The sequence below is a fragment of the Limulus polyphemus genome, unplaced genomic scaffold (assembly GCF_000517525.1).
Source record: "Limulus polyphemus unplaced genomic scaffold, Limulus_polyphemus-2.1.2 Scaffold7490, whole genome shotgun sequence".
In the NCBI taxonomy this organism is placed as follows: Eukaryota; Metazoa; Arthropoda; class Merostomata; order Xiphosura; family Limulidae; genus Limulus; species Limulus polyphemus.
In genome coordinates this window covers 12,372-37,137 of record NW_013673100.1, presented here as the reverse complement: position 1 = coordinate 37,137, position 24,766 = coordinate 12,372, and the positions used below count along the sequence as shown (strand labels likewise).

The 24,766-nt window shown below is 34.1% G+C and overlaps 1 protein-coding gene across 2 annotated transcripts in view; it reads right to left on the bottom strand.

Annotated features, from left to right (window-relative positions):
* Positions 1-5,244: 5,244 nt before the first annotated feature.
* LOC106474659 (glucose-6-phosphatase-like) overlaps positions 5,245-24,766 on the bottom strand; it is a 21,199-nt gene continuing 1,677 nt past the window's right edge. For both annotated transcript variants that reach the window (XM_022402961.1, XM_022402963.1), the window contains exons 2-4: positions 13,598-13,675; positions 12,306-12,470; positions 5,245-5,546 (exon numbers count right to left, since the gene is read on the bottom strand). In XM_022402961.1, coding sequence (XP_022258669.1) covers positions 5,378-5,546; positions 12,306-12,470; positions 13,598-13,662 — 399 coding nt within the window. In that variant the 5' untranslated portion in view covers positions 13,663-13,675 and the 3' untranslated portion in view covers positions 5,245-5,377. The remainder of the gene's footprint in view (positions 5,547-12,305; positions 12,471-13,597; positions 13,676-24,766) is intronic.

Sequence of the window (24,766 nt, the reverse complement as noted above, 5' to 3'; positions counted from 1 at the left end):
TATATATATATATATATATATATATATATAAATATAACCAAAATATAATTCTTGTTATATAAAAACTTCCAGCCTCTCAATTACAGTAAATTGTATATACAGTACAGTAAGAATATGTACAATATTAGCAAAATTCAGTGAAAGAGTGAATAAATAGGTATAACATGAAAATATTATGGAATTTCAACCCCTCTACTGTATAAAAACGAAATGACTTAGAATACAGTCATGTTTTAATGTTTTACCTTATGGCTGGCTGTCATCCAATCAACCAGACTGCCATATCGGCAGTCTTTAAAGGTATAGAAAGTCATACTATTCTCATCTGTAACGTGGTGATTAAATACATTCATGACTTCCAGGACTGAAATACCACATAATAAAGGTGTAGAAATCAAAGTGTTAATTGGTGAAAGTGATGTTACAGATTTCAGAGTATATTCTTTACATGATGCATGACAATCCAGTAGAGATCTTGCCAGTGACCTAGCTGTAAGTATAGATGTAAAGGTTACCTCCAGAACATTAAGAAACACATTAGTATGAAGTAGATTCAGTGGGTGTGTGGCTGCTCAAAATTACTTCATAGGAGAGAAAATCAAATAAAAAAACAGAAATGGGTATCAAAACTGAAGCAATGATTTGAGCATAGTTGGAGGAGGGTTGTTTAAACATTTGTTTAACAACATTGGTGATAGTGTCCAGGGTCACTGATGAGGAGTGGAATTCTCCGAAACTAGTCTGGCTCACAGACACACACCCCCAATGAAAGAATAGACCATTCCAAGCTTTTACTTGTTGTTAAACAAATGTTTAAACAATTTTATTCAATTATGTACCAGCTGCCCAGTGTCAGTTAACAATACGAAGAATTAAATTGTGGCAAAATCCTACAAGTTCTTCAAATACTAATAGAAAGATAGGTTTCTTTTTTGTGAGTGTAAAAACACTTAAAAACACCATTTAAATTTGTATTGTTACGTAACCTGAATTTTTCTAGAAAGCCTCTACACGCCTATAAATATAACCAACGCAATGCACCAAAAGAGAGTATCTATTATTCGTTTGCTATTGTCAGTGTGCTATAAACTTCGGAAGCTATAACTTTGATTATTATAACACTTATCAATCAGAAAACTTCAGATATTTGACCAGGAACCTTTACAAAGTTCGAACATTACAAATCATTTAACTTCAATGGATTTTCATCGGACATTAGTATTTTTACAAAAACATTATATAAATTCATCGTGGAAAACTCGGGATGTGTCTGGTAAATAACAAAGGACAAAAATAGCTAGATTCCTGTTGGCAAATATCATAAACTGACTATATATCAGCATATATTTAAATACTAAATTCAAAGTACAATTTAACTACTAAATTTAAATTATCAATTAACTTAATTTCAGACCATTTGAAATTCTAATACGTAAAATTGGCAATAATCAACAATACTTTGTTCAATGGTAGAGAGGAGAACAGTATTACAGTCAAGATACAAAATCTACAGTGAACCATGTTAGGGGGCACAATAGAAGTGTGGCTACATATCAACCAATGATGTTGGTGGTCCAAACAAAACTGACAGCACTCTGACTTCTGAAATGTACAAGTAGGTTCATATTCACTATGTCATCCCCTTAAGAATAAGATCTTTTGGGCAGAGGTTCATCCTCCAAGTAGATAGTGATCCATAGGATTTAACAAACAAGGTCAATGAAAAATTCATAACTATGACTTGGCTTGTCCAAAGTCCTGTTATAAACATTAATAAAAACTGTATACTGTAAGGGCTTTTAAAGAAACTGAGAAGATCAAATGGGAACAAATACCGACTACATCACACTCACCTAGGGTACGTGTGTTTCAGTATGGGATGATATTAAAGACTGTTTAGTTTGGATATTACTGATTAATTTAGTTTTGTGAGTGAATGTTTTATTGTTTAGTTTTTGTTATAATAAGAGTTAAAAGCAGATGACTGTAGAATGTTTTGAAAATAATTCTTTGATGTTGAGAATATCGAATGTCACACATGCAATATATTGACATCTAAAATATAGAAGGTGGACAGACGATTAGGTTATAAAGATATAAATAGCGTGAGATGAGCAGAAGCAGCAGACAGACAGAAACAGACATATAATAGCAAAAGAGAATATAGTTGGTGTCAAGTTAACTACTGTAGAAGTGATAGGCCTAAAGTTTAATATGTTAAGAGTGAAACTAACAGTAAAAAAGAAGATAAGAAAAATAATTTTATTCCATCAAAGCATGGTTCTAAAGTAATTGAATCAGCCTGAGTGCACTTTGACAAACGGAGCAGAGGATCTTCAAAAGAAAGAAGACCAAACGATTAATGTAACTCGCGCCATGACTGTAAGTGAATCACAGAGAATACTAATGCTATAGAAATAAGGAAGATAGTTCAGCTTGTCAACTAAAATTCTAAAGTAATTGAATAGGCCTAAGTGGATATTTGACAAGAAGGAGAGTATTTATGATATGTCCATAATATCTATAGTGTTGAAGAATTTATTGTACATACATTAACTTGTTCTGAATATATGTATTATTTTGAAAACAAGTGAAGTGCATGCTGTTTATTCATTGAATTTATTGCTAACAAGTCACAGACATCTACTGTAGAAGAATCCTAAGCTCAACAACAACATAGTATATATTTATACTATTAAGAAATATAACTAAAAACCTTTTTATTTTGACAATTGGCAAAGATCAGATTTTTAAATTCTGACACAGGCAATCTTTATTATCAGACTGATGGAGTGGTTATGAGCTCTAGATATGCTCCCTGTTTGGACAATCTATTTCTCTGTTGCCATGAATAGTAATGGTTGGAAGACTGTCTGCAGTTTTTTAAACCATTATACTACCATAGGTATGTTGGTTGTACTTTCACCATCTTTAGAAACTTGGATCATGTTTCTCAATTTATGAAGTACTTGAGCAGCAAATATAACAGTATGAAACTCACTGTTGAACATCAACAAAGTCATAAATTCTCATTTTCGATACATTTATTCATAAGAATAATGATAACTTCAAATATAAAGTATACCATAAAAACAAAACAGAATAAACGTTTACTGGCTTATATCTTAAATTTTCAAGCTTTATACCAACTTTGTTTTAGAAATTTGGTTAATACCTAATTTCATTGTGTCTATGATATTTCAGTACTTTAAATTCTTGCATAAAGAATATAATATCAGAAAGTTCTAATGCAAACATGGTTTTCCTGTACATGCCACTAATAAAATATTTCATAACTATTTGAATAAGTATAGTTTTAGTAAACCATCTAAGTAAGAAGTTCTTAAATACCCATTAGTTACAACTTCATTATATATATTTGTAAATATTCTCTAAATATGAAATATCATTTATAAACTATACTTCATATGATATATCTTCAAATACAGTAGAGATGTATTTTTAAACCTAACTATTGCTTACAGAATATTTTTAGTATTAAGGATCATATTCCTTCCCTGAAATCACCAAATGTTGTTTATAAATTTATGTCCTTGTTGTCAGCAAGGTTTTATTAGTCCTACTAAAAGAAAACTGTTAACTTACATAAAGGAACATTAAAATTTAAGACTTGTGAATCGATCAAGTGTAGAAAGCTGATAATATTATAATTTTTAACTCTGGTAAAAGATATTGTATAGTAATTTTGGATAAAAAGGAATGTGTAAGAAAGGCTGAAAACATTGTAAGTGATTCAACAAAACTTGATAAGTTACATTTTCATCCCACTAATACTAGAGGGACTAGATTACAGATATACTTATTAAAACTAAAGAAAGATAATATTTTAAATGAGAAATAATATTTAAATATTAGACTATTAATTTGTCAATCAGGAATTATATATAATCTTCCTACAACTCATAAGGGAGATGTCTGTTATGACCTATATTTTTAAATAGTCAAACTTATAATCATGATTTGTGTTGCTTGTTTTTATTTGATTTTGTGAAAACCTTTAATACTAAAGAATATACTTCGAAAGACAGTTTTGGATTTTCTGATGAAGTACAAATATTCAAGTGTTGTTCATTGTACTATATATTTGATGTTGAGTCTTTGTATACAAATTACTTTTAGAAGAAACTATACAGTTAAATGCTAATTTGATTTTTAATAACAACTCTGGTGACATGAGGATTTCCAAATCATCATTTTTGAAATTAATAAATTTTGCAACTAAGAAATCACATTTTCTGCCTGATGGTGCAAAAAGAACTGTTGAATTCTGAGGTTAGAGAAATTTATATCTTTAACATGGCAGTCCTAAGACTTTTTCTATTTAGATTTTTTACACTTTAAATTCTTCTTTGGAACACAGAATAATAAAATTCTTATACAATATCAGAAAAACAATTAGTTAAGGTAAACAATTTATAACAACAACAAGGTAAAAATCTGTTTATAAAATAACAAGATGAGTTCACTTTCATTATTCAAAGTATGTTATAAACAACACTGAAAAGAAAGTTTTAGTGCGTGGCTTAAAACATGATATTCCAAATAAGTTGGAGTTAATATTATTTTATACACAATTTGAATGGTTTTTGCAATTGGTGTCGCATCAGTCCCTTTTGTCTAATTTTTGTCAGTCTGTTAGTAGCATTAGAACTCACGTTAGTGTTATAGCTCTCAACATCTTTTAACAATTATAAATCTGATTACAAACTTTTTTTTCTAATTCAAGTACAAAAGAATTAACAGCTTTAGAGAATTTATGGTTATAATACTATCTAGAGTAACAAAATTGAGGTACCCAAACCATAAAATTTAAAAACTGAGGTAATTACTTTAAAAGCTTGCATTCATTTATGAAACTTGTATGTATAATATATTTTTGGAATATTTCAAATACAATTTTTCAGTATTTAAAAATTGAATTAGAACAAGTTTACCATATTGTTTTTAATAATATCAGCAATAAACTTATTTTTAGGAAATCCCAAGAATGTAAATTCTAAACCATTTACAAACTAGTATCCACAATGTATAGGACTGAGCATTATTTTAAACATTAAGTAAATAATAAATTGCTTATTTCTTTACGAAAGGTCTAAGGTGTAGTTTAATTTTGAAGTTTAGAGTAAAACAATAGGACTGTCAAATGGTACAGACTATTATGGAAACAAATGTAATAGAAAACAGTACATGTATTTTGTGAAATACTTGGAACCATGTTAAAAATGCATAATGCGGCTTGTTTAAAAAATTAATTAATATCAGGAATTAGAAGAAAAAATGTTTAATATGGTCTCGCCTGAATTATTGTAGTATATTTATAGTTGAAAAATGGTGTAATCTAAGAAAGCATAACATTTTAGTTCAGAAAATTGACATGAACTTCATAAACTAATAAAGACAAAAACAGCAACAATTTACCTGGTCCAGTTTCACATGTTATAGGAAACTGTCTAATTGTCAAATTTAGTCCATGGCTATCAGAATCCTCAGAAACCCACCAAAATGGACGATCTTCCTGAAGTAACCTATAAGTATGGCAAGTTTTTTTTAATAGACATCAGACTGGAGATGAACTGATGTACAATATAGATCATAGTGACATGGTGGGGCTCAAAAATGATTTTAACCTCTGTATTTTGGTTAAAAACATTTCAACTAGAAGGAAAAGTTCAGATGTAAATTAGTTCCACTTGGCAATAATAAAGTTGCAGAATTGTTAATGAGGCAAAATGAAAACACAAATCTTCACTATACACTTTTACCTCATCTGGAAATAAGAAAAACATTACTAATATGATTGATAATGTCAAATGTGTTCTCTTGGATTTTTTTCCATGTTCATGTTTTTATTACAAAAAATTTGTAATTCAGAGATTTTCAGGTTTTTAGGTAACAAGTGATAACCAATATGCAAATTATATATATATATAACTGAAGTAAAGCTTAGTAATTTATACAAGTCATAGATGAATTTTTGTAAAAATATTTGCTTAAGAAAAACAAACAAATCAAGATAGCAATATACCACACTTTTACTGTGTTGAAGAGTTTTCACTCTGGTATTTGTACACTTATGCTCCATGACAGTACATTCATAAATAAGTTTGATACTTGTAATGTTGCAAAGTAGAAGTTAACACTTTCCTTACCTGAAAATGTATTTCCAATAGATACTTACCTATCTGCAAACAGTAGTTATTCCTCATGCATCTGCCTCTAACATTTTGTACATGCCACTATCCTTGAGTTACCTCTTACTTATGATGTGTTTTAATGTGAACTGCACTAGTGTGTAATGTAATTATCATGTGACAAAAGTTTTCCACCAATAGGAGAGGGACACATCCTCTATACGCAGCAGATCCCCAGAAGCAGTTATGCTGGAAATTTATTTCATTCTCAGATGAGGTAAGAATAATATGCACAGGCAGTGGGAAAGAAGGTGCACAGAGAGGTAAGTATCTATCGGAAATACATTTTCAGGAAAATTATACACTTACCTTTCCGCACACAGTAGCTAGAACCCCACATTAATGTGGTGGAGGGGTCAGTGCAATTTCAAAAACCTAGATGAGCTCCCTTCAAAAAAGGTGATTGAAGAGGAAAGCCCATAGAGTGTGGAAACCCTATAGTGGGAGCTTAATAGAAGGACAATACTCATGGGAGACCACATCAACCTCCTGACGGGTGTACTCTTTGCCTGGTGGAAGTATGAAAAGAGGAAGTCAAAGTGTCACATGGGTGGGCAGAAAGTGCATGATCAACCACACAACAGGTCAGTTGATCATGAGGTATAATGTGGCTAGGGCAATGATCAGACTATACATTTTGGTGTGTGTTCTGTTGAATCATTTACTTACTGTACATATAGGAACAGGGACAAAGATCCATTCCTGTTCCAGGCAAAGAACACTTTGCCTCACCCAGCTGGCCAAACCATCAGGAAATTGGCATATTAAAAAAGAGGGAGTGACCTGCATTACACTGAGATGAACACTCCTGCCCTATTTCCCACTGCATTAGGCTGCCCACTCAATCTCTCTTTCCAAGTTATGGCAAGATAAGTTGGTGAAAGTAAATGTGAAGTTAAACTGTGTGCCAGTTTAGCCATAACAGGTGATTTCTAAAGTGAGTTTCCCAACTTGTATTGTAATAACAGAAATAGAGGAGAATAATTGAACCCACCTGTGTGGGCTTTGACAAAAAGGAGACAATTATTTAAAGATCTGGATGCAACTGTGATAATCAACAGTTATAATGGTGATTTTAAAGAGTAGAGGAGAATAATTTTTCTTGTCAAAGGGTGTTTTAAAGTAATTGAACCTGCCTGTGTGAACTTGGACAAAAGTTATTATTCTGCTTTACTGAAAATATATTTCAGATAGGTATTTACCTCCTCTCACATATATAGTGCTCACATTCAGTGCTGTCCTCTATATGCAAAAAATGTTTTCAGATGTCACAAGCCATGAACTCCCACGATCAACGTAGTTCACTGCATCTTGCATGTAAATAATCATGCGAAAATCTTCCACCAATAAGAGTGCCATACACCCTCTGATGCATGTTTCTCCTTATATTTGATTCTACTAAATTATCACATCAAAATCTGGCAGAAAAGGAAGCATCATTTTTTTAGTAGGGAGGAATGGCTACTCTCTTGGTGACTGATATAAGCCACAACTGTGAAATTGTCTGAATGGATCATAATGAGTCAGTTTTGTACAATAGGAAGAAAATGATCCAAATCACATTATACACCACCAGAATCTCCAAGACTTTTCTATCGGAGACCATTGTCCAGAGGCCTCCTGCCAATTTACCCACACCTCCTAACCATGGAGAGAGGCATCTGTGAGCAGATACATATCTGGACAAGGTGGAAGAAGCAGTACTCCTGCTGTCCTTGTACAACCACCAATGCAGATAATCTGCAATGGAAGGGTAATGAGGAACTCCAAGGGATCCCGAGCAAGACTCTATTGGTCATGCAGAGTTAACTGAAGAGAACACATATGTGCCTGACCCAAGGGGATAAGGGCTTCCACAGAAGCCCAAGTCCCCAAAAGTGATAGAACCTTGTGTGCAGAGAGAGAGGGAGCAGCAAGGGCGAGGGGAACTGAAAGCTCCATCGAAACAGTGATAAAGCAGAGGAGGTTGGGCCCAACTGAGGTGAGTGTTGAAAAATACAACCAACTGGATAAGATATTGTAGGCACAAGGAAAGACTTCTCAAAACTTGAGAATCCAACCAATAGGAGTTGCTTCTGTCAGTAGCAACTGTACATGTTGAGAAGACTCCAGTTCGGAATGAGCTAACAGGAGCCAGTCATTTATGTATTGGTGTAAACACAACCCTTGAGCATAAGGAAGTCAGGCAAAGGCTTTGAACACCCCACAAAATACATACAGTGCTGAAGCAAGCCCAATTGGCAAGGCACAAAACTGACACACAACCCTATAGTGGACAAACCAAAAATAGTGTTCGGACTAATGAGAAATAGGAATATGGAGATAAGCATTTGAGACGTCTACCTTAGTAATATACAGTCCTGGAGAAAAAAAAACACCTCAGTGTGAAAAAGGACTCCATGGTAAAGTGGGGAAGAGCCAAAGATTGGTTGAGGGAGGACAAATTGATCACAAGATGCCAGTCCCCAGTTTTCTTGAGATGATAAAAAGCCTGGTGTAAAAATCTGGGAAAGGCTGGCTGAAAGGCTCAATAGCTCTCTGTGATAGAAAAGTCTACACAGTCTTGGATAGATGCTTACTGGTAGCAGGATCCCAAGGTAATGGGATGAATAACAGTAAAGGAGACAATGGGGGCAGGGAAAAGAAACAGATGAAAAGTCCTTCTAACAAAATCTGGATCACTCAAGGATTGGTACTGAATTCCCACCACATGGGAACAAAACCAGCCGAACATGTCCTCACTGGACCAGAAAGCACCTGATAGTCATCAGAACTGATGGCAAAATGAATCCAAAGTCAAGGGACAAGATGTCATGTTGAAACTCTAGTGATAGGAACTAGTAAAGGGTGGAAGGATGCAGGATGAGAAACAATTATGGGAGAGGGCATAGAATCAGGATTAGACACACAAGAAACCAAAAATGATAAGGTTGAATGTTGTCTCACAGATTCCACACGTGATTCCAAAGATCAGGAATATCTCCAAAAATAGAACAATGGAGAAAAGGAGTCATCTGAAAGTCACTAATTGGAAGGCAGACAAACCTGTGACAAGACAGCATTCCTCCCAATAAGAACCACATGTGAAGGGATAGGACTGAGGAAGACAATTGTGCCAACGTGGAGGTAATGAGGGAAAAGATATCCCCTCCCCTCTTGGGATTGGTGAAGTGCCTTGGAATGGAAGTGTATGGTGGACAAGTACCATAGGAGAGGTGTACGGGTAAAATGAAGGCAGGAAAATTGGGTGTGGAAGAAACGAATATGATTATCAGGATCAGCCCCCCACCCACACACACACTAGCCAAAGTGATTCCAACTTTTGGGAGTTGAGCAATGGTGGATCAGCCTGATGATAAGGCCAAAGCATAATGATCAGAAGCCCGTGGAAGGAAAGGGATGCTAGCACCAGCTCTCAAAATGCTCAACATGAACCCTGATGTCAAGAGAAGGAGAGAAGACAAAGTACTCTAAGGAAAGGGTGTCATGTAACAAGGAAGAAATATGCTCATAGCAAATTGGTGAAATCGATAAAACAGAACACACCTGTGAAATCATATCCAAAAAGGCTGAGTTACACCTGGCAAATTTTGCAGGAGAAGCATGGTAATACACAGTATAGTTAGATGGAGACAAAGGCTGTCAAAATCCTCCTCATCATGGATAAGCTTGTATGAATATCAGAAGTGATAATACAAACTTCAGAATTCATCTTAAACTGGGAAGAAGTCAAAAAGGAGGGAAAAGAATCGATAACCAAAGGTAAGTTATTGTGGAAAAATACTACAGAAAACCAGCTATAGCAAATGAATAATTAAAGTAAATCACTACTATGCAAAAAAAAAAAAAAATGAACACGTGAAGTGAGCACAACTGAAAAATGCCTGCACTAGATCATTGCCTAATGAGAAGTGATAGTTCGGTAGAATTGAACAGAGGGTGTATCACACTCCTATTGGTAGAGGGTTGTTGCATAATGATTTACATGCAAGACACAATGATCCACGTTGATCACAGTGTATGTGGGAGTTCAAGGCTTGTGGCATAAATTTTTTTTTTTTTGCATATTAGAAGGCAGCACTGAACAAGAATAGCTACAACGAGGAGGTAAGATACCAAATTGGAAGAAGGCACATGTTGCATAAACTACTCCACCATCAGCCATATGTCACTTCGCCTAACAGACAAAGACAAACCAAATGCCAATGTAGGTGTGACACTAGCATGAGCAAAGTCTTGTTTTCTCACACCAGAGAAAATGGGAGTTACTGATATTAAGGAAATAAAGGGCCACAAAATCTGCAAGTGCAGAAAAAGTTGGAAAACAAAATCCAACAATAAATACTTCCACAACGTCTTGGTAGGTACTACTACTTAAAAAACACTTATTTCTGAAACGTTCATGAGTAAAAAAACAAAGACTAATCACCACACCTAAGAGCCAAATCATGAAGTGATGATTGTGCATTGAGGGAGTCAGCTGTGTAAGAAGGGTGTGTCATGTCGAACTCCTATTAGTGGAAGGTTGTTGCATGCTCATTTGCATGCAGCTATACCACGTGTAAAAATATGATGTTAGGTAGGAACCTCAAGGTTAGTGGAGAACAAAAATTGCACATATAGAGGGCACCACAAATCAAGGAAAGCTATTATGTGAGAGTAGGTAAGGTATCATATCAGAAATCAATCTTTAATAATAAATAATAGTAACTCCTGATCAGAGTAAGCAACATACTTAGATCAAAAATAAAAATCAACTTGACCATTTGTATACTTTATTAAATATTCTTTTCTACATTTATACTTATACAGAGGTTGTTTCATCAGTTGGGTACTCTTACTGTTAACAGTATTTTCAGTTATAATCCCAATAACACCATATGAGGTTTGACCAGCTTAGGGCATTTATGAACACAAATAAAAATTCTGGGAGAATAGGAGTAATCTTTATTAAGAGTTTGGTTGGTCTTTGGAGGAGGTTATCTTCAGATGTGGTGGATTTGTTTGTTTGTTTGTAATTAAGCACAATGCAACACATTGGGTTATTTGTGCTCTACCCACCACAGGTACTGAAGCCCAGTTTCTAGTGTTGTAAGTCTGCAGACATACCACTGTGCCATTGGGGGGTCAGATGTGGATGATGAATGAATTTAAAGGAAGGATATCAGTTTTTTTTAAAAGTTTATTTAGTGACTGGTACAGCCTAGATGTACCAACAACTCCTTTTTATTGAACTCTGTCCAACAGGTGTTCACAGGTAATAATGTTTGATGTGACTTACAGAAGACTATGTCAAACAGAAAGTTCAGTGATATACACATATCATACAGTAAGAAATCATTTGACAACTGTGTTAAAAATAAAAAATACAACATTAATCACAGTATAATGAAGGAAAAATGGAAATAAAGTTGAAGAAAGTGAAAAGTACTTCTGTACCCCGAAAAACACTGACTTGAAACAATGATGCCTTTACTGAAAGCAAAAAATGTATATTGTTGTAATGACTCAAAACATGGTAAATTTATGAAATATCAGTCAGATCAGATTTCTAGGCATTATTACCAACAATAACAAACCCAATTAAAAGAATAAACATGAAAAAAGTGTAACTACACTTATTTAAAAGGCTTTAAAGGAATCAGAAAGCTCCCATGCATAGTATGGAAAATAGTATTAAAAAAAAGAGAGAGAGAAAACAAACTACTCAAAAGCAAATTGACATTACAAAGTGACAGAAGAAAATTATTAAGATATTAAGTAGCAGGACAGCAATCAGTTAATGTACAGATGGAACAGAAAATGCTATTTTTATGTGAAAGAGATTTTGCAGGTCATACAATTTCAATATGAAATAGAGAATAAAGTAAAAAATATCAACAAAAACAGCTATAATGTTCATATACTACACTGTATATTTTATCAATTACCCAAAAGAAAAACAAACTACTATAATACTTAAAGAAGAGAGTGCTGGTTATGAATTACTGATCACTTTATTTTTCATAGGTTTGAAGGCTATATTATGCAAACAAAATTCTGAAAAATACTAACTCAGTATAGACTTAATACATTTAAAACTTAACTGCTTACCACTTTAGTGCTAGATTCAACCACTCAGACAATGTAGCAGCCCAAAGCACTTTTATGCCAACAGAATGGCTGAAGTAAAAGACTAAAGGAAAATAAATAACATAGGCATGTCGTGGATCTCCCATGTGACAAAAAAAGAGAAACAATTCCTCAAGGTTGCTATACCTGTAAAATTCCAAACAATTGCTTTAAAAATGATATACAGTACAGATAAAATCACAATGATTTAAAAAAATCATATTTCATTCTCTATATACTATTTTTCTTTTCACCATAAAAAATGCACAAAAGATTCAAGGACACGAGTCTCCACAGAATTTATTCCAAGTGGGGGCAAGCCATCACAGAGAGCAGGCCATTTGCCTTGAAGTTTAAATTTGATACTCTGGCTGATTATGGCTTATTTATGTAAACCTAATTTCATCATTTATACTTAAACAGCATTATTTTCTATTAAATTTTTAAAACAAATTATTCAAGTATATTTTCTTCTGAAATTCCAGGGGAGGGCAAATGTCCTCTCTTGCCCCATCCTGCGGATGCCCATGTTCAAAGAATATTACTGATCTATAGTAAACTGCATTTAGTGTAGAGTCTACACAAGTATTTCACTTTCCACTATTTCACTATAAAATGAATAAGTTCAATGCATTTTCTTCAAGATTTAAAAACTTAAAACCTAAATTACAAAAAAACAATCGCAGAACACTCAGCAAATTGTTACCATTGTCCTTAGATGTAAAAAAATAACATACCTAATAAATACCAATTTTTACAAAACATATAAATGTTAGCTAAGTATTTTGATTAATACACATACATCGTGGCATTTAATATCAAGAGTTAGAATTTTTTTCAATGCAGAGAATAATTGTCACCCAATGAAGCTTTACATGTTTTAATGTGTTGGTCTGAATATTATTACATTTCTGTATAAAATGTTGAAAATATATGTCTCTTGGGTAAAGGGGTTCCTCAAATTATGGGATTTATAGAAGATAATCCAGGGATTTTCAGGATTGTAATCACTCTTTCTGGACTGAAGGGGTGTTAGTAATTTATTTCTTCTCACAGTTACAACACTGAAATTAGTTTTCTCTTCCAGAAATTTCACTCATTTCTTTGTATTTTCAAAATTCTATCATGATATAGTTGAATTTGTTTATTATTCATGTTAATGTCAACACAAGTAAAGTATGGTTATTCTACTTGTAACTGACCTGCAATAAAACATCATAACTTTTTGTGACAATCTAACTTATACAGTTGCTAGAAAATAAAATAAACATCACCTTTGTTGAAGGTAGTGGATACATTTGAGACCCAGGGAATTCAAATGAAGTAATGAACCATCCATCCTTGTCAAGAACCTAAGGAAGTATTAGAAGATAAATAATTATTCAAATCAATTAACAGCAGATGTAAAATCTACATGCATCCAGATTAGTTTTCTTCTTAACAACAAATTTTCATATTATCTCCTCTGTCATTGTAAAAGACAAAAGAAAATGATGTATATAATTACACAATAATATTGTATATAGTTCATTTGGTATGAGCACAGAATAGGTACAAAATATACAGCCAGGATTTCATTTAAGTTTTTTAAATCTCAAGCTAGAACTTTTTCCAATGGTTCAAAATTCTCATATTATGGGATACTTACAATTTAATTACATATAATGCAACATGAAATGTGAGCTCCACACTATACAAGTACAATGAAATAGTGTACACAAAAGTAATGAACACACTAGCTTAGTTCAGTGGTGTATTTAACATTGGTGCAATCAGGGCACACCGACAGGCCCCCTCTCATTGCAGGCCCCTATGTAATGCAAGAAATTTATAAATCTATATACCTATAACTGATCAGTATGAAATTTGCACTGAGTAGTTTGAAGTGTTAAAACAGTTCTGGCTTAGCTTGTAATCATTTCAAAACTCCATAGTCAAGTCCCTGCTAAATTTAGTTCTTTAGTGCTCAAGAGAAAACAGGTTCTTTCTTTATAAAAGAAATCACAATCGTATAAAGTATTCTAGAAATAAGACTTCACAAATCATCAACAATGTTATAATAATCTTTCTCTTACAGTTTGTATTTATAAAGCAGTCTTTAAACTTTTTATTTTAAACTACATTACAGTAGCCTTTCTCTCACCACAGCTATACATTCAAATGGCAGTTTCAAACAGAGTTAGAGATTAGTGACCAGGAACAGGTAAAATGGGTGTATAACCTGCCTGACAAAGCAGGAAAGTTATCACAAAATGCTTTCCCACCCATAAGTTTAAACCATTTTCCCCAATCACATTTTTCCATAGGTAACACTATACTTGTTTGGCACAATGTCTACTGGAATCTTAGTAAAAAAAACCCTTTTCTACAGTTGCAATGGAACAGCTAAACTCAACCTGACACTAAATGAAAATGCAAAAAAAATCAACATATATATATGCATACAAGAAAGAAATAATGTTAACTTAGACAAACAATGGTACAAAATATCCATGCATAGTGTAACTATGTTCACTTCTCCCCATATCACAAATGCTTCCAAACCCTTTTGAAGTAAATTATAAAATATTTGAAAGCTTATCATTCTTTTACATAATGAATCCTTTATAACTAACCATAAGCAGTAACATACAGTGGATATTAAAAGGGCAGGGACTCATTGACAAAAATTTTAAATCATTGTTAGATAAAATGTTTTGGGGGGGATGTGAGGAGACTATGGAGCGATAGAAAGCCATAAGAAGCATACAGATCCTCTTTTATTCCTTCTTAGTCTGTGTTATAAACACTTTTAAAATCTAAAACTAGACAATAAATTCTTGTATATTAACAATTAATAGCATATCAATTATATTTTTTCTGTAAAGGCCTACAAATTCCTATGTTTCATTAATTTTAAAGTCAAAATCTTTTACCTAACTTACAGCAAGCAAGGAGTGGAATCAGGCACTTCTTTAGTACCATGGAACATTTCTTATTACTAAGAAAAAATGGCACTTTTGAGGCATAAGAGGATTGTGAAGTCCCTTAAAAAATCCTAATTCAAAAAATAAAACTATGCTGAACTGTCTATTTATCAAATCTTTGTTGGTGGGTATCTCTTCCAACACCCATGGCATACAGATGGAATGGCATTTTGTCCTTTGTTGTCATTGGCTGTCCTATCACTGGGTAGGTGATAAGAGTAAATCCATTGTCATCTCTATACTTCATGATACTATGGGAGTAGTCTTGACAGGAACTCTGGGCTCTTCATCAGGTTGAGTTACCACTTATTTCACAGTGTGCAGTTGCATCTCTCCACCATGTTAGCTGAAAATAGATGAAGGGTTGCTTTCCTGTTTTTTAATCCTAAGGATCTGACACTTCCGAGTTCCATCCCTGATCTGAGTGAAACTCTATAAGCACACTTTGTTTTGAAACAAATTAGTTGATGAGTTTCTACTTCTTGGTTAAGAACAACATTTTATCTTAACATTTGATGAATTAGTCCATCGAAGACATAATGTATCTATTCTCACTGTTATTCTGTGGCAGAGGACCTAACATATTAACAGTAATCCCTTCAAATGGTTCTCCAACATAGTATTGTTGTAGCTGCCTATGCCATTTCTTTGTACACCATTTTTCTAGCAGCAGAGTTCATGTTTTACATCAATTCTCCACAGAACCCCTGCACTCTTACCCAGCCCATTGTCTTCCTAACACCCAAGTGTCGTGCCATTGGAAGGTTGTGGTGACGGAGGGCTTTACAATGTATTGGCTGCACAAGTACCAACTGCAGTTGTTGTTTCGATCTAATGGTATTATCCCATTTCCAAAACAATAAGCCGTGTTGTAGACATAAGGAATTCCACTGTGACCAATACATATTTGTTTTTGGGCTGTATGGAGTGACCATTTGCCATGAGGGTATTTCTATACAATTTTTGAACCACTGAATACTTATAATTGGTTTCAATTTTGTCTTTTGCCTGAGAGCTTCCAGTTGAATGTTTGTTTAAATCAGTTCATCTATAACTTGTAGATGCCACACATTTGACTATACTTTGCTGTACTTTAGGTAGGTAGATCTTTCTATCCTGTGCTTCCCTCTTATCACTGTGTTTACACTCTTCATTAACACATGGTTTTGGGATACTGTATCAGCTTTTCTATGATTCTATTCAGTATGATGTACAATGTTAAAATCATACTCCTGAAATTTCTGGTGCCATCTTGTAAATTGGCCATTTGGGTTGTTAAAATTCACCAGTCACTTCAATGTTGATCTATCTGTCAGATGCATAAACTTTTGTTGATAATGATGGAAGTGACTTAGGTCTTGAATAAAACTTAGTAGTTCTTTGAGTTGTACTATAGCTCCTCTCTGTAGCATTTCTTGCCTTGCTATAATAAGCCATCACATTACTTTCCATGTTACACTTGTAAAAAATAAAAAAAATGCTCCCACTGTAAAATCACTTGCATTTGTATCCAAAATAGGTGTCTTCCAGAGTTGGGTATGTCCATGTAATAGTGGTCAGTTCCTTCTTCAGTTTATCAAATGTTTATTCACAATCAGCAGTGTGAGAGAAGGATTTTACGAAACAAAAATAGTAAGATATAGTCCGAGAAATTCTCTTCCTTCATACAAGTTCTTTGCTGTTGGCCAGGCCTTTGATGGATCTGTAGATACTCCTTTGGATTCAGCTTAAAGTTATCTTTCCTCAATTTATCCAGAATCTTTCTTAGTCCTCTATAAGCATTATTAAAGGCTTTCCATGTGTGATTATGAGTAGAATGTTCCATGGTAGTTCAGACAAACACTCCACTAATCGTTTGAATGTAGCACGAGCATCACTTGATCAAATGGTAACAAGACAAATTGCCACAATCCATCCCATGCAATAAAGGCCTGTCTTCTTTTTTCTTGCTTTTTTGACTTGCATTTGCCAATACCCACTCTCAACATCCAACACTGAAAACCAATTGAATCAGATAGAACATTTAAAGTAGAGTCAATCCTTGGCAGTGTGTAGGCATCCTTCTTTGTTACTTCATTTATTTTCCAGTATTCCACACATAATCTGGTGGATCCATCCTTCTTCCAAATAAAACAAGTAATGCTCAAGGTTAAAACTTGGTTTTTATCATGCCCTTTCCTTTGTGGCTTCTATCTCTTTGAAAGCCTCAGCCAAGTTTTGGAAGTTGATGTCATCTGGCTAACTGACTAATTGGAGCTGCATCTCCAGTATCATTCTTGTGATATTTTACATGTTCGGTCATGAGGTCCACTGGAGGGTGTTGATATCTTGTGAACAAATTATGTAACTGCTGGCACCATTCAATTGTAAGCTAATCCAGCTAATTCCTGTTTCCCAATGTCTGGTTAGCTCTTTGTTGTTCCTTCAGTCTGGTTGGACTCAAACAGGTAATTTCTGAGGTCTTGTTTCCTTGGTGTCTTAATGGCACATTGATTTTTCACAGTCTTGGCTGTAATGGCCAGGGCTTCAAAATGTAAAACAATTTCCTCTTTCTGGTATCCTGGAGTTCTTATTCCCTTAAGGTTTCTGTCTGAAGTTCCTGAAAATATTTTGTCATTACAGCCTCTCTGTACTTCTTAGATGCTTTGCATTTCTTCAGATTTGTTGTGGTAATTCTTCTGTATGTCCCCATAGCATCATTAACCTTGTCTTCAGATTTAGTTTTGATTATAATTCATCTTTACACATTAAATCTCTTTTAACCCTTTCATGACAGCTACCCCTTTAAACACTTTTCTGTGCAAGTCACCAAGTTACATTCAAAATTTAATTAAACAACTTTACTATCAATGTATGTGAATGAAATTAACATTATAATGCATGTTATGGTTTGAAGCTTGTGTTATCTAAGCTTTAATTCCTATATTTCGAAAGAAACCTTCAGTTTTGTGTTGTCACATGACCCACAAGCTATGAAAAATCTGAACTTTCACACATTCTATCTTGACTCAGATAATGCCAGGCCTGTAGCTGTATGTCTAGACAATTAAGTATGTTTACTTGCCCTATTGACATGCAAGTTTCAGAGTTCTCTGTGGCTATGTGCAGTAGAAACAGGTAATAAATGTTTTCAACCCCTGATGGGTGTCATGCCTACATTTTAAACTCTTGCTTGAGCTTTATAACACACATGTGGTATACATGTATATAATCATTAGAATGACATAATTTTACACTATAATCCAACAATGGTTATTGTGAAATTGGTGCAGTTTTCTTCATCTGGTATATTTAACTGTCTGTGGCATTATTGGTTGCTTGATCCCTAGATAGCACTTACAGTTTTTCTTAATTAAATATGTCATAGTTAGAGAGACAGTTAAATTGTATTTAGATCTTACTTTTATGTCCTAGGTCTAAATATCAATTTTTACAAAACATATAAATGTCAGCTAAGTATTTTGGTCTAAAAATTTTTCAAATATACATCATACTTTACATCTCTGCTGAAGATACTGTAATTAAACCCTGAGGGCACCACTGACTTTTTCGTTCTGAGTAATAAAAGGTAAAAGACAGGATAGGAAAATAACACACCAAAATTAACTATAAATGAAAAGGAAAAGACCTGAAATTAAGAATATAACGAAAAGAAGATATTTTAAGATATTCTATAAAAAAATTAAAAGGTATGTATACATTTTGTCTATTTTTTAATTTTAAACATTTCATTGCACTGTATTTTGATGATAATATGTACAGTTAGTGTTATAGTACACAAAATGAAAAATTAAATATAAACATTTACCTTAAATAACTTTTGATATTAATTTAAGAGGTCCTAGAGGTTATGCAAATAAAATTTGAAAACTGTAAGATGAAGAAAAGTATTTTTATAGTTAAAATGAAAATGACCTTGCACATGAACTATTAAGAGTTTGAGTGCAAATAATTACAACAGATAAATAACTTTTTTTTAGAAGAAATACTAGATTAAAATAATGTCATTCTCTGTGTACAAAATACTTATGATCTTTAACAAAATCATACCAGTTTTTGTGAGGATACGTTATGAAATCTCAGAGTTACAGTCTGTTTTGTTGCACTTGTATCATTCCCAAAAGGGTGTGTGTGTATTTTACACAACCCTGCTGAGAAATAGTTAAGTTCCTGTCACATTCTTCATAGTCTTTTTTTCACTTTCTATCTATTCCTTTTTGTTACTTCTTTAAATACTCTGTCTCTTCCTATTTGTCCTTCTTTCCTGTGTTTATCAGGTTTCCTATCTCACTCTGTGTCTTTGTGGTCATCTTGAATCAAAGTTGTTGTTCAGTTAAAGTAAATATTTTCCTAATCTGAAAATGTATTTCCAATAGATACTTAAATCCACACACAGAAGCTAACATTTTCCTTACCTGAAACTTTAATTCTGATAGATACTCACCTTGTCACACAGAAAGCTACCATCCTTGCCTTAGAAACTTGCATGCTACTAGCCTTTAGGCATATCACACCTAAACTCATAAAATTTCTCATGGTTTGCACTATTGCATAATCACATTATGGAGACAAGAAATCCAGATGGTGAAGAGAGTGGGTGATGAAGTTATGCAAGGTAGTTTACATGCCAGCATGAAAGATCTCATCCTGTGGCCATCAAAAACGAGTGGAAAGTGAACAAGAAAAGAGAAAAAGCATCTGTGAACAATAACCTATGAGAAGTAGACCAAACATAAATATTGGCAGACCCTACCAATAAGGGTAGAAGGTTTGGTTTGTTTTGAATTTTGTGCAAAGCTACACGAGGGCTATCTGTGCTAGCTGTCCCTAACTTAGTAGTGTAAGAATAAAGGGAAGGCAGTTAGTCATCATCACCCACCACCAATTCTTGGGCTACTCTTTTACCAACAAATAGTGGGATTGACCATCACTTTATAGCATCCCCATGGCTGAAAGGGTGGGCATGTTTGTTGGGACGGGGAGTCGAACCCACGACCCTCAGATTGCGAGTTAAAAGGGTAGAAGGAAATTTGTTCCTAGAAAAAGAAGAATCCTAGGGCATGTAAAGTTGAAGACAGAAACCCTGAAAGTGAGAGGTAAGAGCTAAGTATTAACAAACAGCACAAACAGGGCACAAAAGTCTTTCCAGGTCTGAAAGATCATAGAAGATGGTAATAAAGTTTTGTTTGTTTGTTTTAGAGCAAAATCATATTGGGCTATCATATTGGCTGTCAGGTGGCAGAGAAGAGGAAACCAAATTGAAAACAGCCAGAGGGGTACCACCAAGAGAACACGACAAGGAGTGTCTCTAGTGAAGTTCAGGACCCAATGTAAAAGACAGAAGGGTGGGTAAGCATTATGATGAGTATAAGACCAGACCTGGTGGAAGACAGTGACATCCAGGGCTTAGGGATGAAGAACAGTTGACCAGAGGAGAAAAAGCATGGAATTGAGAGGATTGGCAAGGCAACAATGTGTGCAGTCCCCAAGAAAGCACCCCAATGGAAAACTGGGGGAGAAGAGACCATTTTGCAGGCAAAATATGGTCCAGTCAAGAAAGGCAGTCTGTAACCCAGTTCATAGCACCCAGTACATAGCAGGCAAGCAAACCATTCCACTGAGAATTGGACTAATAAGGAAGGTCCAGGGTTTGAAAGCAAGGGATCCTAGATCAGATTTTCCAATGACAGTTAATTTGGAAACAACCAAGGAATTGTTGGAGTAGAACATAACAAGATGACCCACTAAGACTGGTGATGGTATCATTCCTGACAGTCTACTGGAAGTTCAAGCATGTGGATATGGAGAGAGGACTCACCCTGGGTCCATGTGCCAGATATAAAATTGGTGGTCAGGGATGGTTCCCAAAAAGAGGGGAAAGTATTGGTGAAGAGGTGTAGGTCTGGTTTGGTTGGAGGTAATGGAACTCAGAAGGTGATATTGGATTGATATGGCAACCTATAAAAATACTATAATAGAGAAATGGACAAGAGAACCACTAAGGTAAAAGATTCACGTGAGGCATCCCTCTGATCATGTAATGATCAACTGAGAAGGTGCATCTGTGACCCAAAGGGATAAGAAGTCTCCATGAAGCCATGGTCTCCAAACACTAAACCTCTCATACAGAACAAGTAGGATATGTGCAAATCTTGGTATCGATAAGTTCCATAGCTGGCAGACAGATTGGAGAAGGCTGATCCCAGCTGAGAATAGATTGAAAAAAAACCCCACCCCCTCCAGTGAATAAGATACTGAGTGGGAGTGAGGAAATGTTAGAAATGATGATGAACACAGCCTCCATGAAACATTGGAAAGAGGAAAGCAGAAAGAGGAAAGGAAACAAGATGAGGGGTGAAAGGAGAAAGAGAATGGAATTGGAAAGAAGGTCCATGGGTAAAAAGTAAAATAACCCCTGTGTGGATGGAAAAGTGACCACAAGAGCTCAATTGTGACAGCTGGGTACCCGCAGGACCCAACAGGATGGAAACATTAACAATTTGTTCCATGATTTTGGTGCCAGGTATGTGAGGAAGTTGGAAAATGGGAATAAACAGATGGAGAACTAGGGACTATGACAAGGTACAATGGTTGAGGATAGGGTTGGGGAGAGTGTGGAAATAAAGTACAAAAGCAAAAGCAGCCTGAGCCCATGATTCAATCAAATACCTCCAAACTTCAGAGAAAAGAAAGAGGATATGCAAAGGGTTCATAGAAGGGAAGAAAGAAGTCAAACAGGCTATAGTGTGGAACATGTATACTGGTTTTTGGAGGTGATTGCAGAAGTAGAACTCACATAGTAGTGGAAAAACACCATCTATCAGTCTCAACCTCCATTTGCAAAGCCTTACATGTAAAGAAAGAAATATGAGCAAAATAAGAAAAAAATAAAGATAGATAAGATGGCAACAAGATGCTCAAGTCCACAACATCCCATATCTAGATCACCTGTCACTGCTCATACACAGTTGTTGAAGGTGGCTACTCTAGGAAGAAAAGTAAAATAAGAACAAGAAAGAGAAGGTCCTATCATTGAGGGTAGTGAGTAAGAAAACCTTGGTATTCCAGTCCCCATTATGGTAATAAAAGTTCAATTAATGTGGTAATATAAGTAGCACGGCAGACATACTATACTAGAATGAAACCTCTACTGAACTGCCTAATCTAGTATAACATCCATCCTCCATCCATAAAAGTGTATTGTAACTACTAATTTCAAATAGTCTTCTACCCTTTATAAGAGCTTGTATATTCATGCACGATGTTATTACATGCATGAAAACAGTGCCAAGACGTTTCTTTTTCAACTGACCTTAATTAAAAAAAAATCTATAAATCTGTATCACACATTTAAAGCACAATATATTAATTCTTACTTCTTGATACTTATGTAATGTCTTTTTTATATGTGTTACAAAGTACTTTAACTTATTTAATGTCTGTTTGTCAAACCCATTTAATATTGATTTTTGTACTAATATCTTGACATTACTTTAAAATATTGTAATTTGTTACAAATTCTATGGAATCTTGAGTAGTTGTGAATTTGTAACACTTATAATAAAAGAATATGAAACATTACAGTTAGAAGAGGGTATATGGTAAAGAACAATTATTTTTATGAAAAATATTTATATTAATATCATTAATAAGTATTTTAATTTCCAGATCATAATAGCCTCCCAGTGGCACAGTGGTAAATAGTTAATGAAATTAATTATTTCAGGATTATTTATATTAATTAAATCAATATATCTACAAATTAAAGCAAAAACATCTGGATAATGTTTTCAATAAATTTATTTTCATAAAAATAAAGACAGAAATTGGCTATACATGTAGAATAGTTAGGTGCCATTGGAACTTCTACTACTTGTTTAAATACCTGATTATTGAAAAAATATTATCATAAATACAGAAACTTTGTATAATCTTTATACATTTGTAAAAATACAGAAGGATTACAATCCCATTCTATCTCCTGTGTTATTTGAATGGTAGTACCCAGTTATTCACCACTCATGACTAGAGGTTTGATATTTGTTTTTGGTATGTTTTGTATTTGAACATTTTTGGAAGGCACACACATTCACACACAGGGTTGAGTATGATACATAAAAACAAATTTGATTACGCAAATCAGCAAGACACGTGACAACCACAACATTATAAAGTTGACATTGTTTGTACTTTGTGGGTAGTATATGACACTGAAAATGTACCACTTTGGGAAAGGATATGTAACAGCCCTTTCTAAGGCAAAAAAACAATACATTAAGATGGTATATTCAGACCAAGGATTTAGAAATTCCAAGGTGGAGCTATCTCTTGGGCATAATGGCATTGAGATCAAATTAATATGGAGGACCTTGAAGCATCAAGACCATCTAGAAAGAAATTTGCAACAAGTTAAACTCCAACTATGGTAAGCAAAGTGAGGTATCCATGAATACAAAGATCACTAACAAAAGCCATCCTCATGCCCCAGGCAACAGTAAACAACATAATAAAGAAGAAACTTCATCTGCAAAGCAACACAAGTCATGGACACATGTTGCTTCTATGACATAACTATTCAAACATTGTACACCTCTAGCTGTGGAGATTGAGATGGTTGTTCATGCTATTCCATAAGAATATATATCAGTCAAGTTGCCAGGTGTAATACCTACTAAATACTGTGCTATTGGACTGTTGAAATGGTTATTAAGAAACCATCATCCTACATACTCTATGACTTATGGAAAGCTTGTAGAAATGAGAGGTGTGCTTTAGACATAAAAGCCTTACAAAAGAGCCTTCTGCTGTGAAAATCATAATTCAGGGCTATTATTAAAATGCATGGTCATAAAAAAAGAGCATAACTAGATGTGAAGATATGAAGTGTAAAAATGTAGAAGTGTTGTAAAATTATTTTAATATAAAGTACTCATCCACTGGATATCATAAATGCTGCTACACTAGTAATCACACTACTGTCCTTACAGGCATCAGGAATTTCTCTAGTTTCAGGAAACTTAAGAAAAATAAGTTAAACCTCCAATACTTATTTTATAAGATTATTCAATGAAGCTTAGAATAAATCTTGTAAGTACCAGGAACTTTATTCAAAAGGTTTCTACAAGCTTTTCTTAAACAGCTAATTCTTCAAGAGATATAACCTAAGGTAAAAAAAATACAAGTGAAAATTGGTTAATCTTTAATGATGTTCCTTCTAGTTTTATCCATACAAAGGTTCCCTTGACTCTTTCAGGTAACATAAAGCCATAAACACTATCAAACCAAATTTAATACTCCCTCTTAAAACTCAGCTACATATTTATTTTCATTTCTATAAACCTCAACATATTTTACTATCATGCATACTTTCAAATTAAAGATGTTTATACAGATATTCTGAATGTATAATGGCTGGAGACGGCTTAAATGGGTAATGAAGAAAAACTTTAATATAAGTTTAACATGACAGCAAATGTA